Raw genomic sequence first — 18,350 nt, 5'->3', positions numbered from 1 at the left:
TTGTGGACCGTAGAGGAACGGGTGAGCTACCTGCCCGTGACCTGCTGGCTCGTGCGCTCTGCGCAGAAGGTGCAAGCTCCGACTCCTCCGTAGTACACGCTCATCTCCCGCACTACGTCTGAGCCATCATGGAACCACACGCGCATGCCTGTGGTCACCGTCGGCAGGGCATTGGTCTTACGGGGAGCGTGACGGAATGCACGGACAACCTCGCCCTGCAGGGGGCGCAAGAGGTCACATCACGGCACTTCTGCATGGCAATGCCTCGCGACGCCTCAAGGACAAGCTGAACCTTCTCGCTTACTGACAGACAAAGCACCACTTTTAGAAAGGAAGACCAAAACAATCCCACCACGGCAGTTACAATATTATACCCCACCACTGATGTCAATGTTTTCAGCAAATTGTTGGAAGCAATAAGAAAAGCTTTGGTCTGAGGACAGTTGAACTTTAAAACAAAATAAATAAAAAAAAGATAGAGATACAGAACAATTTAGACTAATCACACCTCACAACAGCCCTGAACCAATCTTTTGGTTGGCATATGCTGTAGTGAAAAATAAAACCATTTGATATCTCCATTTGTGAAACCAGAATGAATTCGACAGTCTGCATTCATAATGCTTCCAAAAGGACAGACACTACAGGGCTATAAGGACATTTCAGGACACTACAGGACTATTTGGACAAAGTTTGTTTTCCAGACATGTATACCTGTAATGTTTTTTACCTAAAGCTACTAAAATTGTTGCTCCTCCGAGAGGCTCTTTGGCAAGTAAACGCCAAAGTAAAAACTTCCTCAAGTGTGTTCATGCTTATGAAAAAGTGTGAAAACTCCTCTTACACAGGATATGATGAAATATCCACTGACTTGGCAGTTCACCTGGGATTAAAATAACCCGGGGTTATTTCTACCGGTCACATTTTACCGGTTAAAAGCAGATCAAATCTTATTGATGCAGGAGTCAGTGTGTAAAAATGATTGATATTTGGATGGGACTAAAATTGCTCAGGAATGTGGATAATTAAATCGCCCCTCCTCCCCAAGCAAAACTAATCCCATCTGAAAAGGGTTTAACATGTAGCGTAGTCCCATAAAGCTCGAGAAACCCAGGCAAACACTAGCCTCCAATACCTATAAACCGCCTAGACATGCGTATGGATAATTATATAGAAATTCTTATGGATATTCTTATAGAAATTCTTACGGATAATTATACAAAAATTCATTATATATATATGGATGCGTCATATTTTCTACTTAGCCCTCTGCTCCGAGGCTCCCGGGTCCTTGGGTCTTGCCCCTCTGCTTCCATTGACCTAGTTCTTAGGGCTTGAGGTTGTGCTGCGATGATTAGTGCCTCATAAGAGCCCCAGGCATCGTGAGGGGTTTTCTACCATCACAGCTTCTAGCGCTTCTCATTACCAGCTCACCGAGCCTGCTGGGTACTTGACAAGTGGCAGGGCATTATGGCTGTGACCTTATTGTTCCCATTTCACTGGCTCTTGAGGACCTGCCTTTACGCTGTCCTTCACGTTTCCGTCTCATGGTTCCCATGTGATTGGAGAATCCCCAGGTATTTGTACTTGTCCCAGAGGCCTGTTATATGGCCATGTGGAAGATCAGTTCTCAATTACTTTGCCTCTTTGTACAATGAGCCAACCAGAATTCTCTGGCCTGAAGGAAGTCAGTCAGATGTCCCCTTCCATCTTGGCATACGGTGCGATGTCATGCGTGTATAGGAGCAGCCTGATGGAAGAAGTGGTGGGAACGATTCAGGTGTGGAAGTACCATGTAACTCTGCAGTCTGGACACTGCTAACCTTTCTTTAGCAGACTCAAGGGTCTCAACCAAACCATAGGACTTGATACCCTTCTGGAGCTCTGTCAGTTTGTGCATCTCACTTGCCTTTATCTCGGTTTCCAGTCCTTGTTTCCAGAGGAACATCAGGGGTTCCACGTGGCTTGTATTTACCATCTCAGTTTCAAGCACGTGTTGCAGTGGCATACACCCGTTTGCTGTTACTGAGCTTGTTGCTGCCTCAATATCTACAAGTATACTGGCTGACGCTACCTTTGCACCAAATCAGGGGACCCCACAGCTGAGCCACACAGTAGCTGGCTTAGTCACGATTATCTTCGGCACAGTTGGACCATACAACATGCCCACGTTACATTCTGATGCTCCTGGATTCCAGCTGCATTCTAATCGTTCTCGCAGATGCACTAGGTGTTCTGTCTGAGTATTGACATTTCCCCTCTCTTTCATCCATCTCCGCTCATGATAGGAGGCATCCGTCCACTATGTTTGGGCGCTGGGTAATTGTCCGTGAGTGTGGAGGCCACTGCTCATCCCTCATGTGTTTCATATGGCCCATTTCCTTGGGAACGCTGCTGTAATATCATTCTGTAACATCCCTGTTGCCCAACCTTGTCCATCAATGGATAGTGCCAGTAGCCTACTTCAACATTCGAAGTGTAGCTTGTTAAAAGAGTGATACATTTGTCTGCCACCTCTCTCTCTCTCTCTCTCTCTCTCTCCCCCTCTCCGTAAAATGTTTTTTTTTTTTTTTTTACCTGTATATATTTAACAGAAATCTCACCTTCCTGGAAATCGGAATGAAAACAGACAACACAAGCTCATCAGGTCTCAGAGTCGTTTTTCTAAAACCCACAAAGAAATCCTTATCCAGTGGAACTCTGCGCTTTCCCTCTGAAATGACAACAGTAGCAAGACAAATGGAATAAGTCAGGTAAGGCCATGATTTACAAGACAGCATTCAGGAAAGGAACAGAAAACTTTAAATTCATGGTGTTCCCGGACTGTGCGTTGCGCTCCGTATTCTACACTGTAACCCCACCCTCTAAAGGTTTTGCACTGCATGACATGACTGAGACTGGGGAAAGCAATATGATCAGTCAGTCAGTGGTGACGTCACCTTTGGTCTGCAGCAACAGAGAGCACCTTCCTGCAGCAAGGATGGGGTTCAGATCAGAGTTCGGATACGCACTGGCAACGTTGCCACCCAGAGTCTACAAACACACACAGACACACCATACAAAACGTGAATGTTATATATATAAAAAAAAAAAAAAAAAAAAAGGACGGCAGACTAGAGATCACAAGAGAAACAAAAAATAAGAGAGTAGAAGTATAGACGATGTGGCTGAACGTTGCTGTTGTGTGTGTGTTTGACAGAGACAGAAGCTCAAATGAACTCACAGCTACATTGCGGATCTGTTGTCCTCCCACGTGCCGTAACTGTCCCAGCAGTGCGGCGTATGTCTGTGTGTGTTCTGCTGGGAGAGAACACACACACCTCTCCAACACACTCTGCACTGTGGATAAACTGCAGCCTGCTCCAATACACACACCTAAAACCACACACACACACACACACACACCACTCAGATCCTCAGTGGTTATTAATAATCAAGTATGCACACGCACACACAGAGATCCTCATTTGGTTATTAATAATCAAGTATACACACACACACCACTTGCACACACCACTTGCACACACCACTTGCACACACCACTTGCACACACCACTTGCACACACCACTTGCACACACCACTTGCACACACCACTTGCACACACCACTTGCACACACCACTTGCACACACACACGTACCTTCTGGTCTCTGCTCAACTCCAAACAGTTCCCTCACTCGAGTGGGCGATATTATTATGGGATGGAGGACCCCTTTAAACTTGATATCCAGTCCTAATTAGAAAAATAAGCCATTGCAATATATTGAATTCTCTACCAACTATGACCGCAGAGCAGGATATTACATCTAATTAAATCATATTTAAGTATTGAAAACAAAGAAATCCATTGTACGTAGGAATTGTGTACATAACATCTGACCCCTTTGTACTCACCTACATTGGTGTTACCCATGACAACAGGGGCTTGTGGATATTGAGTTTTCAGCTGGACCAGCTCATCCAGGGTGATGGGGGAGATCCAAGTCATCCGTTCCCCGTGGAACTTCTGAGTGGTTTGCTCCGGACTTTCAGCCATTCTCTGAATCCGGTTAAAATGTCCATTTTAAATGACTTAACTCTACATTTTCTATCAATTTACACCAACATTTCTGTTATGGTTCTACTGTGAAAAACACTATTACTACAAATGCTCAGATCTTTCTCACTATGAGCTCTGGTGGGAAGATTAAGTCCTGTGTGGGGTCTAGAGGAAGAAGGTCCTCTTTACGGAAGAGCTCCACCTTGCCCTGGGACACAAGAGAACCCAGAAACCCAATGTTTCATGATGCCAGTAGAAACCAATAGCTTCATCATAGACTTCCTGTTTAACAAGTGGCACAAAACTAGCTATTCAATGTACCAAACACGGTCATGAGTGTCCCGAGATCCAAAAAACAATCTTACATTCTTGTCGTGTTCCAAAAGTCTGCTTTCGTTGGACTTGCAGCAGACATTGTTATTTTGTTGGCAACAGTTGTTGTTCTACAGAAACAAAACTGTGTTAATGCAATTTTCAGTACAACAGACAAATGTGGCTAATCAACTATGCAAAGTACTTAAGTCTTTCTGTAAATGTTAGAGAGAGAGAAATAATGTGTTATTCTGTTGAAAAAGATGAGAAGTTATATAATGAATTTAAAGGTAGCTTGACCCTGTATCTGGTATTTGTGTGGCAAACAAAACTCTAGATCACAGCACTGCACTTTCTGCTGTTACATGTGACACAAACCATACCAAATACTCCCAAAATGTCCGTTTTCTACACTGTTGAGTAGCAACACGATCCATCACAGATTGTATTACAGTTTGCATTACATTTTCAGTCGAAGACTAAGTGAAGTAAGTGCAGAAAAACAAAAATCTCGAGAGTCATCCTGAGCTGGTACCGTGAACTCCATTATTAGACATTGATTAACCCAGCACTGGCACCTCTGAGAGAGCGCATCACGGGATAAAAAAGTAAAGTATTATGACCCAAAACCACACATTTATAATAATGATTATCGATACAGTATGTTACAATGAATATACACACTTTATACAGGGCAGTGGTAGCTCAGTGGTTATGGTACTTGACTTGTAACTGGAAGGTTTCCCCAATTCAAGCCTCACCCCTCCCAAGTTGCCACTGTTCGGGCCCCTGAGCAAGGCACCTAACCCTCAAATGCTCAAGTTGCATTGTAAGTTGTTTTGGATAAAAGTGTCAGCTAATTGCCATACATGTAACGTAAATATGAGCTACATTTCAAAGTACTTTGGGGTAAAACAGTTATCAACATAAATACTTTTTTTTTTCCCGTAGAAAAAGCTTTTAAAATCTGATCTGCTTCAGAGGTTTTGCTATAGCAGAGGAATGAAGTGTCTGCTTGTATTCTTGTTGTGAATGTGCCATGATGACACACCTCACAGAAGGTTCTGTAACCATCAATAATCTCCTGATATCCTGTGCACCTGCATAAGTTACCTAGGACAAAAACATGCACAAGACAGTAAGCTTACACTTATGATTTAGTTATGAACAATATGAGGACTCGATGTGTTTGAAAGGACGAGCATATGTTGGCAAAGTTGTGTTACTATGAGTTGCTGTTGTGTGTGCATGTGTGAGAAAAGCATACACATTTTCATTCAAATGCATGCAAATTTGTAGTTTAGAGAGGGTGGGAGTGTTTTTATGTGCCTGTGCATACACACATACACACACACACACACACACACACACACACACACACACACACACACACACACACACACACACACACACACACACACACACATATATATATATATATATGGTGTGTGTTTTGCATGTATGTATGACAGAGTGTGTGTGGGTGAGCATATTACCCCCTAGAGCCTCTGTTATGTCTTCCATGGAGGGTTTGGGTTTGTTCCTCAGCAGTGTGTACATGGACATCACCATCCCTGGAGTACAGAACCCACACTGAGAGCCGTGTGCCTTCGCAATACGCTCCTTGAAAATACACATGCACAGAAATAAAGTTCAAAATAGAATATCTGAAATCAAAAAGGTAATTTAATGCTTCAACCTAAAGAAAAATGAAGCAGTGTAAAGTCAGAGAAGTGGCGTATTTGTACAGAAAATGAAAACTACATTAAACCCCTAAAAACTCACCTCTGTTCAACAAATTTACATATTCCGAAGATATATCCAAGAGAAAATCCTAATGCCTAGAGTGTCTTTGATGTAAATCTAAACCTTTGCCTTCATTCCATATGCACGGATCTATGAATATGTAAACAGTCCCCACCTCTATCTCCACCCCCCCCTCTGTCACTCCGCTGTAACTAGACCTTACGCGCTCACCTCCAACTCTGCTCATTAAACCCACAAAATCTGCTTGTTTTCTGTACTGCTAGCTACTGTACGTTATACAATGGCAAGTGGTCACACTGGAGCAATTCAGCCATACAAGTCAAACCATAAACTAAGTAATAAGAAGAGCAATGTAAGAAGAGCACTTAAGTCTCTGATCTGGGGTCTTATAAGTAAGACCAATTCAAGACTCTGCAAAATTGCATATACTCTAATGCACTCCAGTCTGTGAATCTGGATTACAGTCTAGATTAAAATATGTTACCTGTACAGGATGTAATCTGGTTTTGGTGTTACCGATTCCTTCGACAGTGGTCACGGCTGCTCCGTGGAGCTGGCATATGGGCATGAGGCAGGCGTTGGCAGAGAGATGGCTTCAAAGTGAAGGGGTAAACTAGACAGGCTTCTTCATGAGTCAGTGAAGGTACAGAGATGGTAGAGATCCCCAAACATCTAACAGGGGTCATTACAGTCACTGTATGGCAAAACATTGGTTAATTCTACTACAGTACGATGGATATCACAAGTAAAAGCATGTCAAGAAGGCATAAACTGTTCAGTCAGTATACTGCTTGATAGAGTTTCCTGTAGTTTGTTTGTTTTTTCTTCTTGATTATTTATTTGTTAAACCCGACTACCTTTTGCTGGTGTGGTAGGTCGGTTGTAAAGCATAGTAGTAAATTATTGTTATTAACCCATGTTTGCCATAAGTAAATGACTTCTTACTGAATTTTCTTCCTTCATCACTTTACATGTTCATATTTGTAGCAGAAGGGGGAACAGGGATCTCTTTGCACACCTGTGGTTATGCCAGTGAACCTCGAAGGCAACCATCCAGAAACTAATCTGCACACTGCAAAGAAGTGAAATGAACTAAAGGGCATTTCACCCAAATCCATATTAGAGCAGTTGCTTGTTTGCACACAGTTTAGGCCCGCTAGCCTGACTTGCCGTGCAAACATGACGTGACGCAACAAGCTGACCAATGAGGGTAACAAGAGACTGCCTCTGCCACGCCTCCTGGCCACCTTCCATACTCCAAATGACCACCAACTCTAACTGGTCCATCGTTCTCCATCCACCTGTTTCACCCGTTTCTTGGTATGGACCTGTCGGCCAACAGGTCCATACCGCTGCACTGTCAGTCCGTTCTCCACCAAGTCTCTCATTCTAACGTCAACATTCGGAGCAGTTCTGCTCCGTTGTTGTTTGCCTTTCTTCATGTTCAGACCCACAGCACGTTTCTCTACCTTTCTTTCCAGGTTTTTTTTTTTCTTCTCTTTTTCTTGTTATTCTGTAGCCTGTTCCTTTGCTCTTTGATCTTTGCCTGGTTTCAGATTTACTTTCTGGGATACCCTCTTTGGAAAGCTTGCTTTTTCATTTACTTTTATGGATTTGGCAGACGGTCTTAGCCAGAGCAACCTACAAGTTCAAGCATGTTAGAGAGGTAGATGAATGCAGTGCTGGGATTTTTGCCCAAGGACTCTTTTTGGTACAGCATGGTGCACTAGCCCAAGTGGGGGTTTGAACTCCTGCCCCCATGAGAATGTTGGGTTCTGCAAATAAAACCATTGTGTCTGTCTAGTCTGTCTTCCCTCTGTTACACATACTGCTACACATACTGGCTATGTAACTAAAATCTAACAACGACAACGCACAAAGTGATGAACTGACAACTTACTCTTTTATGCAGATTCTTATTCATTCTTATCTACACATGTAGATATGGCTGCATCTTATAAACGAGTGCCAAGTACAGTTGCGGGAATTAGAAAAATGTGCTTGACATCCAGCATAGAAATTCAGGTCCTGAAAGAGTACAGCGTATCCCACCGGTCAAAGGTCAACTTGCCTGGAGAAAACGTATACGAGTCATGTGGCATAGTGAACGAGTGCGGAATGGCATTTCCCCACCCTCCTTACCCCCAAGGAGGGCTAAACATGAAGAATGGGCGGAAGGATTTGGAGTGGAAGGGGGAATGTGTAGAGGCATAGCGTGAGCAGGTACTTGGGAGGATACTGGATGCTCTTGGTCTGGGCATCGTATCTGGACACCATGACGGTGCACGCTCCACATCCTCCTCCGCCACATCCATACTTGGTTCCCGTAAGCCATACTGCACAAGTCAAGGGCATCACACACACACTCATAAAAAGTACAGCTAGATATAGTAAGATCCTTTGTGGCTATTCATAATCAAGTAAGCACGCACGCACGCACGCATGCATGCACAGAGCGCTACAGCCATACTTACATATAATCTCTAAAGTCATAATTGTCTGTTAACCCCTTAAACTCCAGGCTTATTGTTTAGTTATGAAGTCATATAATTTAGTATCTCGCATGAAACGTATGTATTTACAAGGGTGATGGATAACCAACTGGAAGGTCACTTAAGCATCGCTCTTAAAGGTGGACCAGTTCAGCGTGGGTTAGATAAATTGAAGTTTGCAAAGCGCATGCCAATACTTAAACGAATCAAGCATTAATCTTTAAAGCCAACAAAAGGATACAGCTCTCTCTGAGAAAGGACAGTAACGTCGTCTCCGGGTCTGCATTGTTGATGGTTATCTGTTACAATTCAAAGATGATTTATGTACCACCTTAAGTTACTGTGCTCACCACTGTCGCCCTTGGCTTGTTCACTGGGGTACTCGGACATTTATAAAGCTGCTTTGAGACAACTGTTGTTGACAATCTGTTAACAGCGCTAGGTTATATAAATCAATTTGACTTTGACCTTATTACTTAACACAACAGGTGACTGCATAGTTTAATTTCTGTGAGGAACATGTGCCGTCGACAGCACAACTCACACGAAGCTTAGGCTTGGACCATAACGCATAAACAAACATAATTATATTCCATGTCGACATCAGTGTTGCCACCCAGAATAAACAAACGACTCATTACCTTTTTACCATTGACAAAGACAAGCAGGCGATCGCTTGTCTTCTCGGCCATTTTCTTAACTCCTAGTTGCTTGCCAGTACGGAAAGACAGTGGAGTTGCAGTTAAGGGCGTTACTGTCACACCAGTACAGACCGGGACCGCCCCGTCGTCCTTACTGGTTCATACTTCTCTTAACGGCGCTTATGTCATGCTGATATTTCACTTCCCAGTAATATTTACTTCGGTTTAAAAACTACACGTTCTGATTAAATGTAATGTTAATGTAATAATTAACATTAGCTGTCTGACACGTATACAATGTTAGATAGTGAATTTAACTTAAGCGTTCACAATTAATGATTAACAACTAAGGTTTAAGTGTGTAGAAGATATTCATTTAGACTGTTTGCGCTTCTGCTACTCATGCCAGTATTTATAACAGATTTGTCAACTTTAAAAAGCCAAACGATAAAAAGTGAGTCTGACAGCAAAGTGTCAGTATAGCTGGCTAGCTAAAGTTTTTACAGAAAGGTCTTGCCAGCGAATTAACAACCTCATTGAAAAGAATTGTTCAAATCTCGTCGGTAACAGCACTGAAATATCATCACCGCACTTTAGTTAAATGGTGCTTAAACCAAAAGAGCGACGGCTCATATGTGCTACCTGACGTTTTGTGGGAATATATTATTATTATTATTATTGTTATTGTTATTATTATTGTTGTTGTTGTTGTTGTTGTTGTTGTTGTTGTTGTAAACGAATTCCCAATAATCTCAACTGTAAAATGCAAGCTTTGAAACTAACGGGGACACAGAACTTCATTCCTCGCCATAGAAAGTCTGTTTCACTCCCCAGGGAGCGGATAAATTACAATACATTTTATTGTTTGTTTGTTTTTCTGATCTCTTTTCTATAGACAAGATTAAACCAGATAAAACCAGATCGTTGTTTTTATATATAAACGCCACATCACTGGAAAAGCATCAGAGCCGTAAAACTAAATAACCGGAGCGCGAAATCTGTGATGAGTGATGCCAGTCTGTAAAACTATACACAGCGTTACTGATGTAGGAAAAAGCCATTTGTCTCCAACTTTTTGATACAGCATATAACTTAAAGGCCAGGGTCTGCTCGATTAGCTGGAAATCCTGGATAATATATTTTCTTGCAAATTCAAGATTTATTATATAAGCCTGTGGGTATAGTTCATGTGTCAATGTGTGGGCTACAGTTAAAGATTCAGTTGTTGATTCAGACATTAATAATAAGATTCAGACATTAATAATTTGCGTTCGACATCATCGTAGTCAATGGTCAGATCATACGATCACTCTAAGCTGACCAGTTCTGGGAGACAGACCACTTTTGTGCAGGGTAACAGATGGGTTACAACCTGCTCTTGAATTATATCTGCTATTGCTATCTGCTATCTGCTATCTGCTATCTGCTACAACCTGCTATTGAATTATATCTGTATATTTTATGTATTCTTTACATTATATTCTTTGTTTTATTATATGTTAACTACTCTGTGAATGTCAAAGCCAGTAAACTGGGTGTGAGTTGTGAAAATCACAAACTAGGACTTGGTGTTGACTTTGAAATGGACCTATGTTACTGATAAACAGGCTGAGCGACGGCATACTCACCGGCAGTGATATAGCTCAGAAAACCTCTCAGTAGAAAGACAATTTTCTATCCAATTCTTTCTATTTCTGTATTTCTATTTTTATTAATGTTATTTTATTTATTTATTTATTTATTTATTTAACCTTTTTCAATTAGTAAATTCACATTTTGTGGCCATTGTAAAGGGTTCTAAAATAATTGTATTACAATAAACTGTTGACAATTTTCTTCTGATGTCCCAATGTGGTAGCAATTTTAATAACAGGGCCCTCAGATTAAAAAAGTTTAAGAACCTTTTGATTAGATGGTTATTTTTTAAAAGATCATGTTTCCAACTTTTGGTGACTTACCACTGCAGTTGTGTGAGACTGCTAACAATCGTTGACAGGTAAATCTTATGCTGACTGTAAATACAACAATTAGTAACTTATGGTTGGTTTCGTTGGCTTTGAGGTTGAAAGTAAAATGAACAGCTAAACTCTTCCTGACAAATTCCACAAACTACATAAGAACTACATTTTTGATTTTAGTACATTGCAGAGAATTGTTTGCCTTTTCAGCTAAGAGAATTGATACGGATTCGTTAACTCAGCCTAATACATCCCCAACTGTTGTGACCTTACTGATAAGGACCTTAAGTAAGGCAATACTGGGAATTTCAGGAACATGGGGTTGAGGGCCGTGAAGGCAAGAAAGTGGAAGAAGGATGACATCATTCTGGTTTCAAGCACAGCACGTAACGTTGACGTATTTACATTTAGCGAGACGTGATATCGCTACCTGTGGCTGGGCTCACAACGCTTGCTAATTGCACCATGGTGTCATGCAGATTATTTAGCTAGCCATCAAAGATCTTAGAAATGTGCTATATGTGCAAGTTGTATATATGTTTTGCACTGTTCAGTTATAATATTCCAAAGAGACAAAGAGAGAGAGAGATGTTTGTAGTGAAGTACACAGTGTTTCCTGACAAACAGGAAGTTTCAGACAGATGTCCATCATCAGCTGTGCAGGCAAGTTCTTCTGAATTTGTTACAAAACAGACAGTCCCGAAAATCAGTCCAAATGACAGAACCTGAGGAAAATGATCTTACTAGAGGGGACTGAAGCAAATTAGACATCAGAATTAATTTTACAGCTCACCTGCAAAGTGGTAAGTGATGAATTATTCCTGATGCCATGGAGTTAGATAGAGCTCATAGAATCCCAGCCTCACACCCCACAAAGGTAGCCGTCCTTGGGCAATTTTGAGATTCCATCATGTTCGAGGACAATGACCTTGTGGTTTTGCTGGGCAAGGGTGCACAAATGGGATATCAAGGTTAATGGCAACAGAATCCTATTCTTCCCAGATGTGAGCACTGCACTGGTGAAGCAGCAATTGGCATTTCAGAATATTAACGCTGAACCCCACAAGCCACAATCCTGTAAATATTTTCCATCTATGCCACCGGGCTTGATTATGTATCACCATTGACAGTAACAACAACCACTTCAAAACCTCCAACACAGCAGAAACATTTACCGAAGAAGTAAAGGGGAAGCTGGCAATCAATGATAATTAGTACAGTTGGTCACGTGAACAACTTCGGCAGATTGGTGACTACTTTCACCTTGGTTGAATAGGCAACCTAGTGCATTACATGCAAAAGCTTGACCATGTCTGCACACGGGCCCATGGACAATGAATGCCAATTTTGGTGCCTAATCACTGCTGTTTATTTACACAATTTAAATTAGTCTTCATTTGTGCTTGAACTGACATGAGGTGTGTTGGTTCTTCATTGCATATGTGTTTAAATATTCATGAGGGAGTACTCCCACTACTTGATAGGTTGGGTTGAAATTGTCCTGTTTGTTAGAAGTGTGGCTGAGTAAGACACCTGTGAATCGCCTATAGTGAATCGCCTATAGTGAAATATGAGCATAGGATTTGGAGGACCTGGCAGAACATTCCTATGCTGCTAAACGGGAGAAATGAGATGGTGGTGTGGTTTCACAACAGCAACACTTTCTAATTTAAATATTAGATGGGCTCACCACTATGCTATGAAGTACAACCGGTTCTATATCCTGCATGTACATCAGTTATCACACTTGTCTGGTGACCACACTTGGGACAGTTCATAACTGTACGCTATTAAGAGAGGAAACGTTTTCTAACATACTATGCTACACAAAGCTGACGTAGTCTTGCTTCAAGGAACTCACCTTAAATTCAGAGCTCATATGAGGGACTCTAGTGACTAGGCTGGCACAGGTATTTAATTTATTATCTGACTTGAAAGCCAGAGACACACCAGTTTATGCCTGGAAAATAGTGATGTACCATAATGAGCAATTTATCATGGCATTCAGTGTCATATTGGAATTGTATTATTCCATTGTATTATGCCCCTAATTTTAATGTTAATTTATTGACAATGCTTCTATCCTCTCTTCCAAACATGGACACACATTACTTATTTCTAAACTGTTTTAAATATACAGTTAGATTTAACTCCCAAGTGCACCTCCAGTTTTGAGCTCATTTATGAATGATTTGTACTTGTTCACTTTAACACTAGTTATCTGAAATTGTACACAAAGCACAATGATCATTTAGGTTTCGAATTGAAGTAGACACTTTGGCCAAGACATCCATTCTCATCCAGGCTTATTTTTCCATCATATAGGCTCCATTTGAGCTCATTTGATACAGAAGAAAATGTCAAAAAATGTAAAAAATGCATTTTATTTTTTGTAATGTGTATTCAGATGTTAGAGATTCATTTTGAGTTATGCGCTACATTTTCTGATTCACCAGGGTCTTGTCAAATGAATTGAACAGGTTTGAGCATATACATGAAATTACTCAAGAGCTACACCTTATTTTCCACTCAGTGTCTTATACATATCCAAAGCGCCCAAAAAACTCTCCAAATGCACACTGTCATCAGTCACTATACATCGAGTATGCAAGTTGTTTTTTTTTGTTGTTGTTTTTTTTTGCTAAAACATCACAACAATGTTCAACAACTTAGTAAAAGACAATATTAGCAGATGCAGGTTTACAGGTTGTCAGACATACATTCAATGAACAGCAGAGACACAGGGAACCAGACAGGGTTTAATTGTATGAACTTATTAACACAAAACCAGACACAGGTGAAAGTAATAACAGGCAATAACTACATGATGCAGTAATGTCAATATGGACATCTCTGAGGAATGTTTCCAGCACCTTGCTAACCCTCTGCCATGAAGGATTTAGGCAGTTCTTAAGGCAAAATGGGGTCCAACCTAGTACTAGCAAGGTAAACACAAAAAGTGTATTTAATTCACCAGAGATTTCAGAGGCCAAAATATCTGGTGCCCTTAGCATCTCATCAATTATTCTCACCAGAAATAATGGTCATAAAATTAGCTGATTCCTCTCATTGTACACAATGAGAGAAAGTGCCGTGAAAATTTACAACAGAACTATATTCTGCTATACCTGATCTAATGACCATTTCTACTCTGTATAAAGGGTCCCATGCACTGTGGGTGGAGGGAGACATACTCTTGTCCAGAATCATGAATGCACTGGTAGGCCCAAATGTATACCTGATGCTTTTATCCAAAGCAACGTAGAATTATGACTGAGTACAACTGTTGGGGCCTGAACCAGCAACCTTCTAATTACAAATCAAGAACCTTAACCACTAAGCTACCACAACCACTTCTGGAAGAAGTCCTCAAATGGCTTATTGGAGGTGTCATTTACCTGCACCTAATTCACTGGTGTGTACGCACGAGAGTTGTTCACAAATATCTTTGTACGAGTCTGAGTCACGTCTCAAGTCTGTGGATTACAGTCAAGTCTCACTTTCCCCATAAAAAAAATTGGGTGGTAAAGGTCTTCCTGTGACGCGGAGGTTAAGCAGGATACGGGGATGAGTCGCATAAACAAGAACACGTGTTTTCTTGAGACACAGGGAGGGCCAAATGGCGAGGCCAGCGGACCAAATGACTCGACATGGGCCAGCATGAGGAAGACAGAGAGGGGAAGGATAGGGACCGAGACGACAACAGACACAGGGACGGACACCAAATGGGACAAAACAACTGGTACAAACAACACGATGGGGACAGACACAGTGACTGGGACGGGTACAACATTATTCAACAGATTAACGAGTCCAGGTAAGCCGGCAAGGGCGCCGGGCTGTTCCCCAGTTATTGACTGGGCTGGAGTCCAACCCGCCTGTGGGTAATCGACCTGTACTAATTGGGGGGGTGATAACCTTTGCTGTCCTGCCTCAGGAGGCACACCAGCCAACTTGCCCGTCTCTGGGGTGGGCACTGGTGTCTCCTCCTTCTTGCCTCTACAAGGCTTTGGAACGGGCGCACGAGTTCTGGGGCTGTGTGCCCTAGCGAAGGGAGTTTCCTCCTCAAACGAGGTCGCCTCCTCAAACGAGGTTTTGCGTGGGCTAGCTTGCTTGCACCTAAGCGATAGCTCCTTGGGTGGTATCGTAGGTGCTGGAGGCTCATCGTTCCCAGAGACGACAGACTGAACATCACTGTCAGTAAGAGAATCCCCATAGAGGACCTCCTCCATCAGTGGATCCTCCACATAATTGGATCCCAAGTCCAACTGCAGACTGACGTCGCTGTACTCCCTTATCTCTCCACAGTCAGCGTAACCCTCATTATAGTCCATGTTGGGGTCGTAGGACCCAGCGGAGTCCACTTCCGAGTGCAGATCCTCATAGTCCGGCTGGGCTCTGCAGGACTACGCAGAGTCCTACCCTGGCCCACACTCAGGGCCCATCCAAAATCATTCAGTGGCCTCCTCCCCTGTTGTGGGAGTATGGAGAGAGGCCAGGATGAGGAAGGGTCTCTCTGCGGGGTAGTAGGAGCCTACGGAGTCCGACTCAGAGTACTGGACATCATTGTACCAGTCTCGGTAGCCGCGTCGGGCGGGTCCATACAACTCCACTGAGTCCCCACCCGGACCACACTCAGGGCCCCCCCCCCCATCTCCCCCAGTGGCACTCTCCCCTGCTGTGGGAGGGCGTTTACATCCCTTCTTCTCCTTCCATTTTTTGCTTTTCGTCCCAGGCATCCTTTGGCGGTCGGTGTTCCTGTGACGCGGAGGTTAAGCAGGATGCGGGGGATGAGAATGCGAGAACAAACGAGAACGCGTGTTTTATTTGTACATATAACACACATGACGCAGCATGCAGGCTACTGGGTTCAAACACCAACAACACAGACATGTAAACGATAAACATTTATACACGTATACTAATGACACAATGAGGAGCAGGTGTGAGACACAGGGAGGGCGTGGCCACATTGCCGAACACACACACACACACTCGAGTGGGGGAGGTTGTTCTTTCTCTCACTCTCACTCACTCACTCACTCTCACTCACTCACTCACTTTCTGGGGGAGGGTGTTCTCACAATTCATTCTCTTGGTGTCTTCTGGTGTGACCCATGCATACATGTATGTGTGCGCACACTCGTGTGTGTGTGTTTGTCTGTGTGCGAACACACACACTGGAAGACATGTCATTTCCTAATCAATGACTGAAATGCCACAGCTGGAGATCTCTCATTGATTCTGTTATTGTGAGAGCTTGTGTGTTTGTGTGAGGGGTTTGTTTGGCTTACCAGAAACAATGCAGTGGCTGTGAAACAGTCTAGCTGGAAACTGGCATGTTAGATATTCACTCACATATGAACCTAAGTACTTCTATTAATAGGCCATCTTCAGTAAATATGCAGCATAGAATTTAAATCTCTGTCATTGATTGTGTAAATGAACATTTTCCCCCATTCGTGTGTGTGTGTGTGTGTGTGTGTGTGTGTGTGTGATCAAAAGCTGCTCTGAAAACATACCCAGCAGCCTAGTAACCCAGAATAATAATAACAGTATGTGTTTGGAACTCACACACACAAACACACACACATGCACACACTCACACGCACACACGCACACACTCACACACACACACACACACACACACACACACACACACACACACACACACACACACATACACGCACACACTCACACACTCACGCACGCATGCACACACACACACACACACCCTCACACACACGCACGCACGCACGCTCTCACACACACACACACACACACACAAACTCACCCTTTCTCGCTCTCACTCCCTCACTCCCTCACACACTCACTCTCACTCACTCATTCTCACTCACTCTCACACTCTCACACCCACTCTCACACTCACTCTCACTCACTCACACTCACTCACTCACTCACAATCACTCACTCACACTCACACTCCCTCACTCTCTCACTCCCATACACCCACAATCCCCCTCACACTCCCTCTTACTCTCACTACCCTTCACTCATTCACACTCCCTCTCAAGCACTCTCACTCTCATTCACTCCCTCTCACTCTCTCTCACTCACTCCCTCTCACTCCATACACTCACACTCCCGCTCACTCACACTCCCGCTCACTCCCATTCAATCACTCCCTTTTACTCCACTCCCTCTCACTCCACTCCCTCCCTAACTCACACTCCCATACACTTACACTCACTCACTCACTCCCTCTCACACACTCACACTCCCCCTCACTCACTCAACCTCACTCTCTCTCACTCCCTCCCCCACACTCTCTTACTCCCATACACTCTCACTCCCACACACTCTCACTCCCCTTCACTCTCACTCCCCCTCACTGTCTATCACTCTCACCCACTCTCACTCACTCTCTCACTCTCACATTCACTCACTCTCTCTCACTCTCGCTCTCACTCTCACTCTCTCTCACTCTCTCTCTCGCTCTCACTCTCACTCGCTCTCACTCATTCTCACCCACTCTCACTCTCACTCGCGCTCACTCTCTCACTTGCTCTCATTCTCACTCTCTCACTCGCTCTCACTCTCTCACTCGCTTTCACTCACTCTCACTCGCTCTCATTCTCTCACTCACTCTCACGCTCTCACACTCACACTCACACTCACTCACTCTCACTCACACTCTCACTCACACTCACTCACTCTCACTCACACTCACTCACACTCTCTCACTCACACTCTCTCACTCACACTCACTCTCACATACTCACTCTCACTCTCACTCACTCACTCTCTCTCTCACTCACTCACACACTCACTCTCACACTCACTCACTCATGCACACTCTCACTCTCACTCTCACACTCACTCTCAATCACACTCTCACTCACACTCTCACTCACACTCTCTCACTCACACTCACTCACGCTCACTCACTCTCACACTCTCTCACTCTCACTCACTCTCACACTCACTCAGTCTCACACACTCTCTCACTCACACACTCTCACTCTTTCTCACTCTCACACACTCTCTCACTCTCACTCACTCTCTCTCACTCTCACTCACTCACTCACACTCACTCACTCTCACTCACACTCACTCTCACACTCACTCACTCTCTCTCACGCTCTCACTCTCACTCACTCTCTCACACTCTCACTCTCACT

The 18,350-nt window shown here is 43.3% G+C and overlaps 1 protein-coding gene across 1 annotated transcript in view; it reads right to left on the bottom strand.

Moving 5' to 3' along the window:
- The window catches only part of aox6 (aldehyde oxidase 6), a 24,118-nt gene extending 14,739 nt beyond the window's left edge, over positions 1-9,379 (bottom strand). Inside the window, exons 1-14 of the mRNA XM_035520935.2 lie at positions 9,251-9,379; positions 8,851-8,908; positions 8,357-8,453; positions 6,602-6,710; positions 5,847-5,973; positions 5,402-5,463; positions 4,404-4,481; positions 4,166-4,246; positions 3,894-4,038; positions 3,640-3,732; positions 3,224-3,375; positions 2,940-3,033; positions 2,604-2,713; positions 31-215 (exon numbers count right to left, since the gene is read on the bottom strand). Of these exons, the coding sequence (XP_035376828.2) occupies positions 31-215; positions 2,604-2,713; positions 2,940-3,033; positions 3,224-3,375; positions 3,640-3,732; positions 3,894-4,038; positions 4,166-4,246; positions 4,404-4,481; positions 5,402-5,463; positions 5,847-5,973; positions 6,602-6,710; positions 8,357-8,453; positions 8,851-8,908; positions 9,251-9,301 (1,442 nt within the window). The 5' untranslated portion in view covers positions 9,302-9,379. The remainder of the gene's footprint in view (positions 1-30; positions 216-2,603; positions 2,714-2,939; positions 3,034-3,223; positions 3,376-3,639; positions 3,733-3,893; positions 4,039-4,165; positions 4,247-4,403; positions 4,482-5,401; positions 5,464-5,846; positions 5,974-6,601; positions 6,711-8,356; positions 8,454-8,850; positions 8,909-9,250) is intronic.
- Between the last annotated feature and the right edge of the window lie 8,971 nt (positions 9,380-18,350).

This window comes from Electrophorus electricus, chromosome 23 (assembly GCF_041902795.1).
Source record: "Electrophorus electricus isolate QZ-2024a chromosome 23, ASM4190279v1, whole genome shotgun sequence".
NCBI classification, from domain to species: Eukaryota; Metazoa; Chordata; class Actinopteri; order Gymnotiformes; family Gymnotidae; genus Electrophorus; species Electrophorus electricus.
The sequence above is the reverse complement of the archived record's forward strand: the minus strand, read 5'-3'. Positions and strand labels throughout refer to the sequence as shown.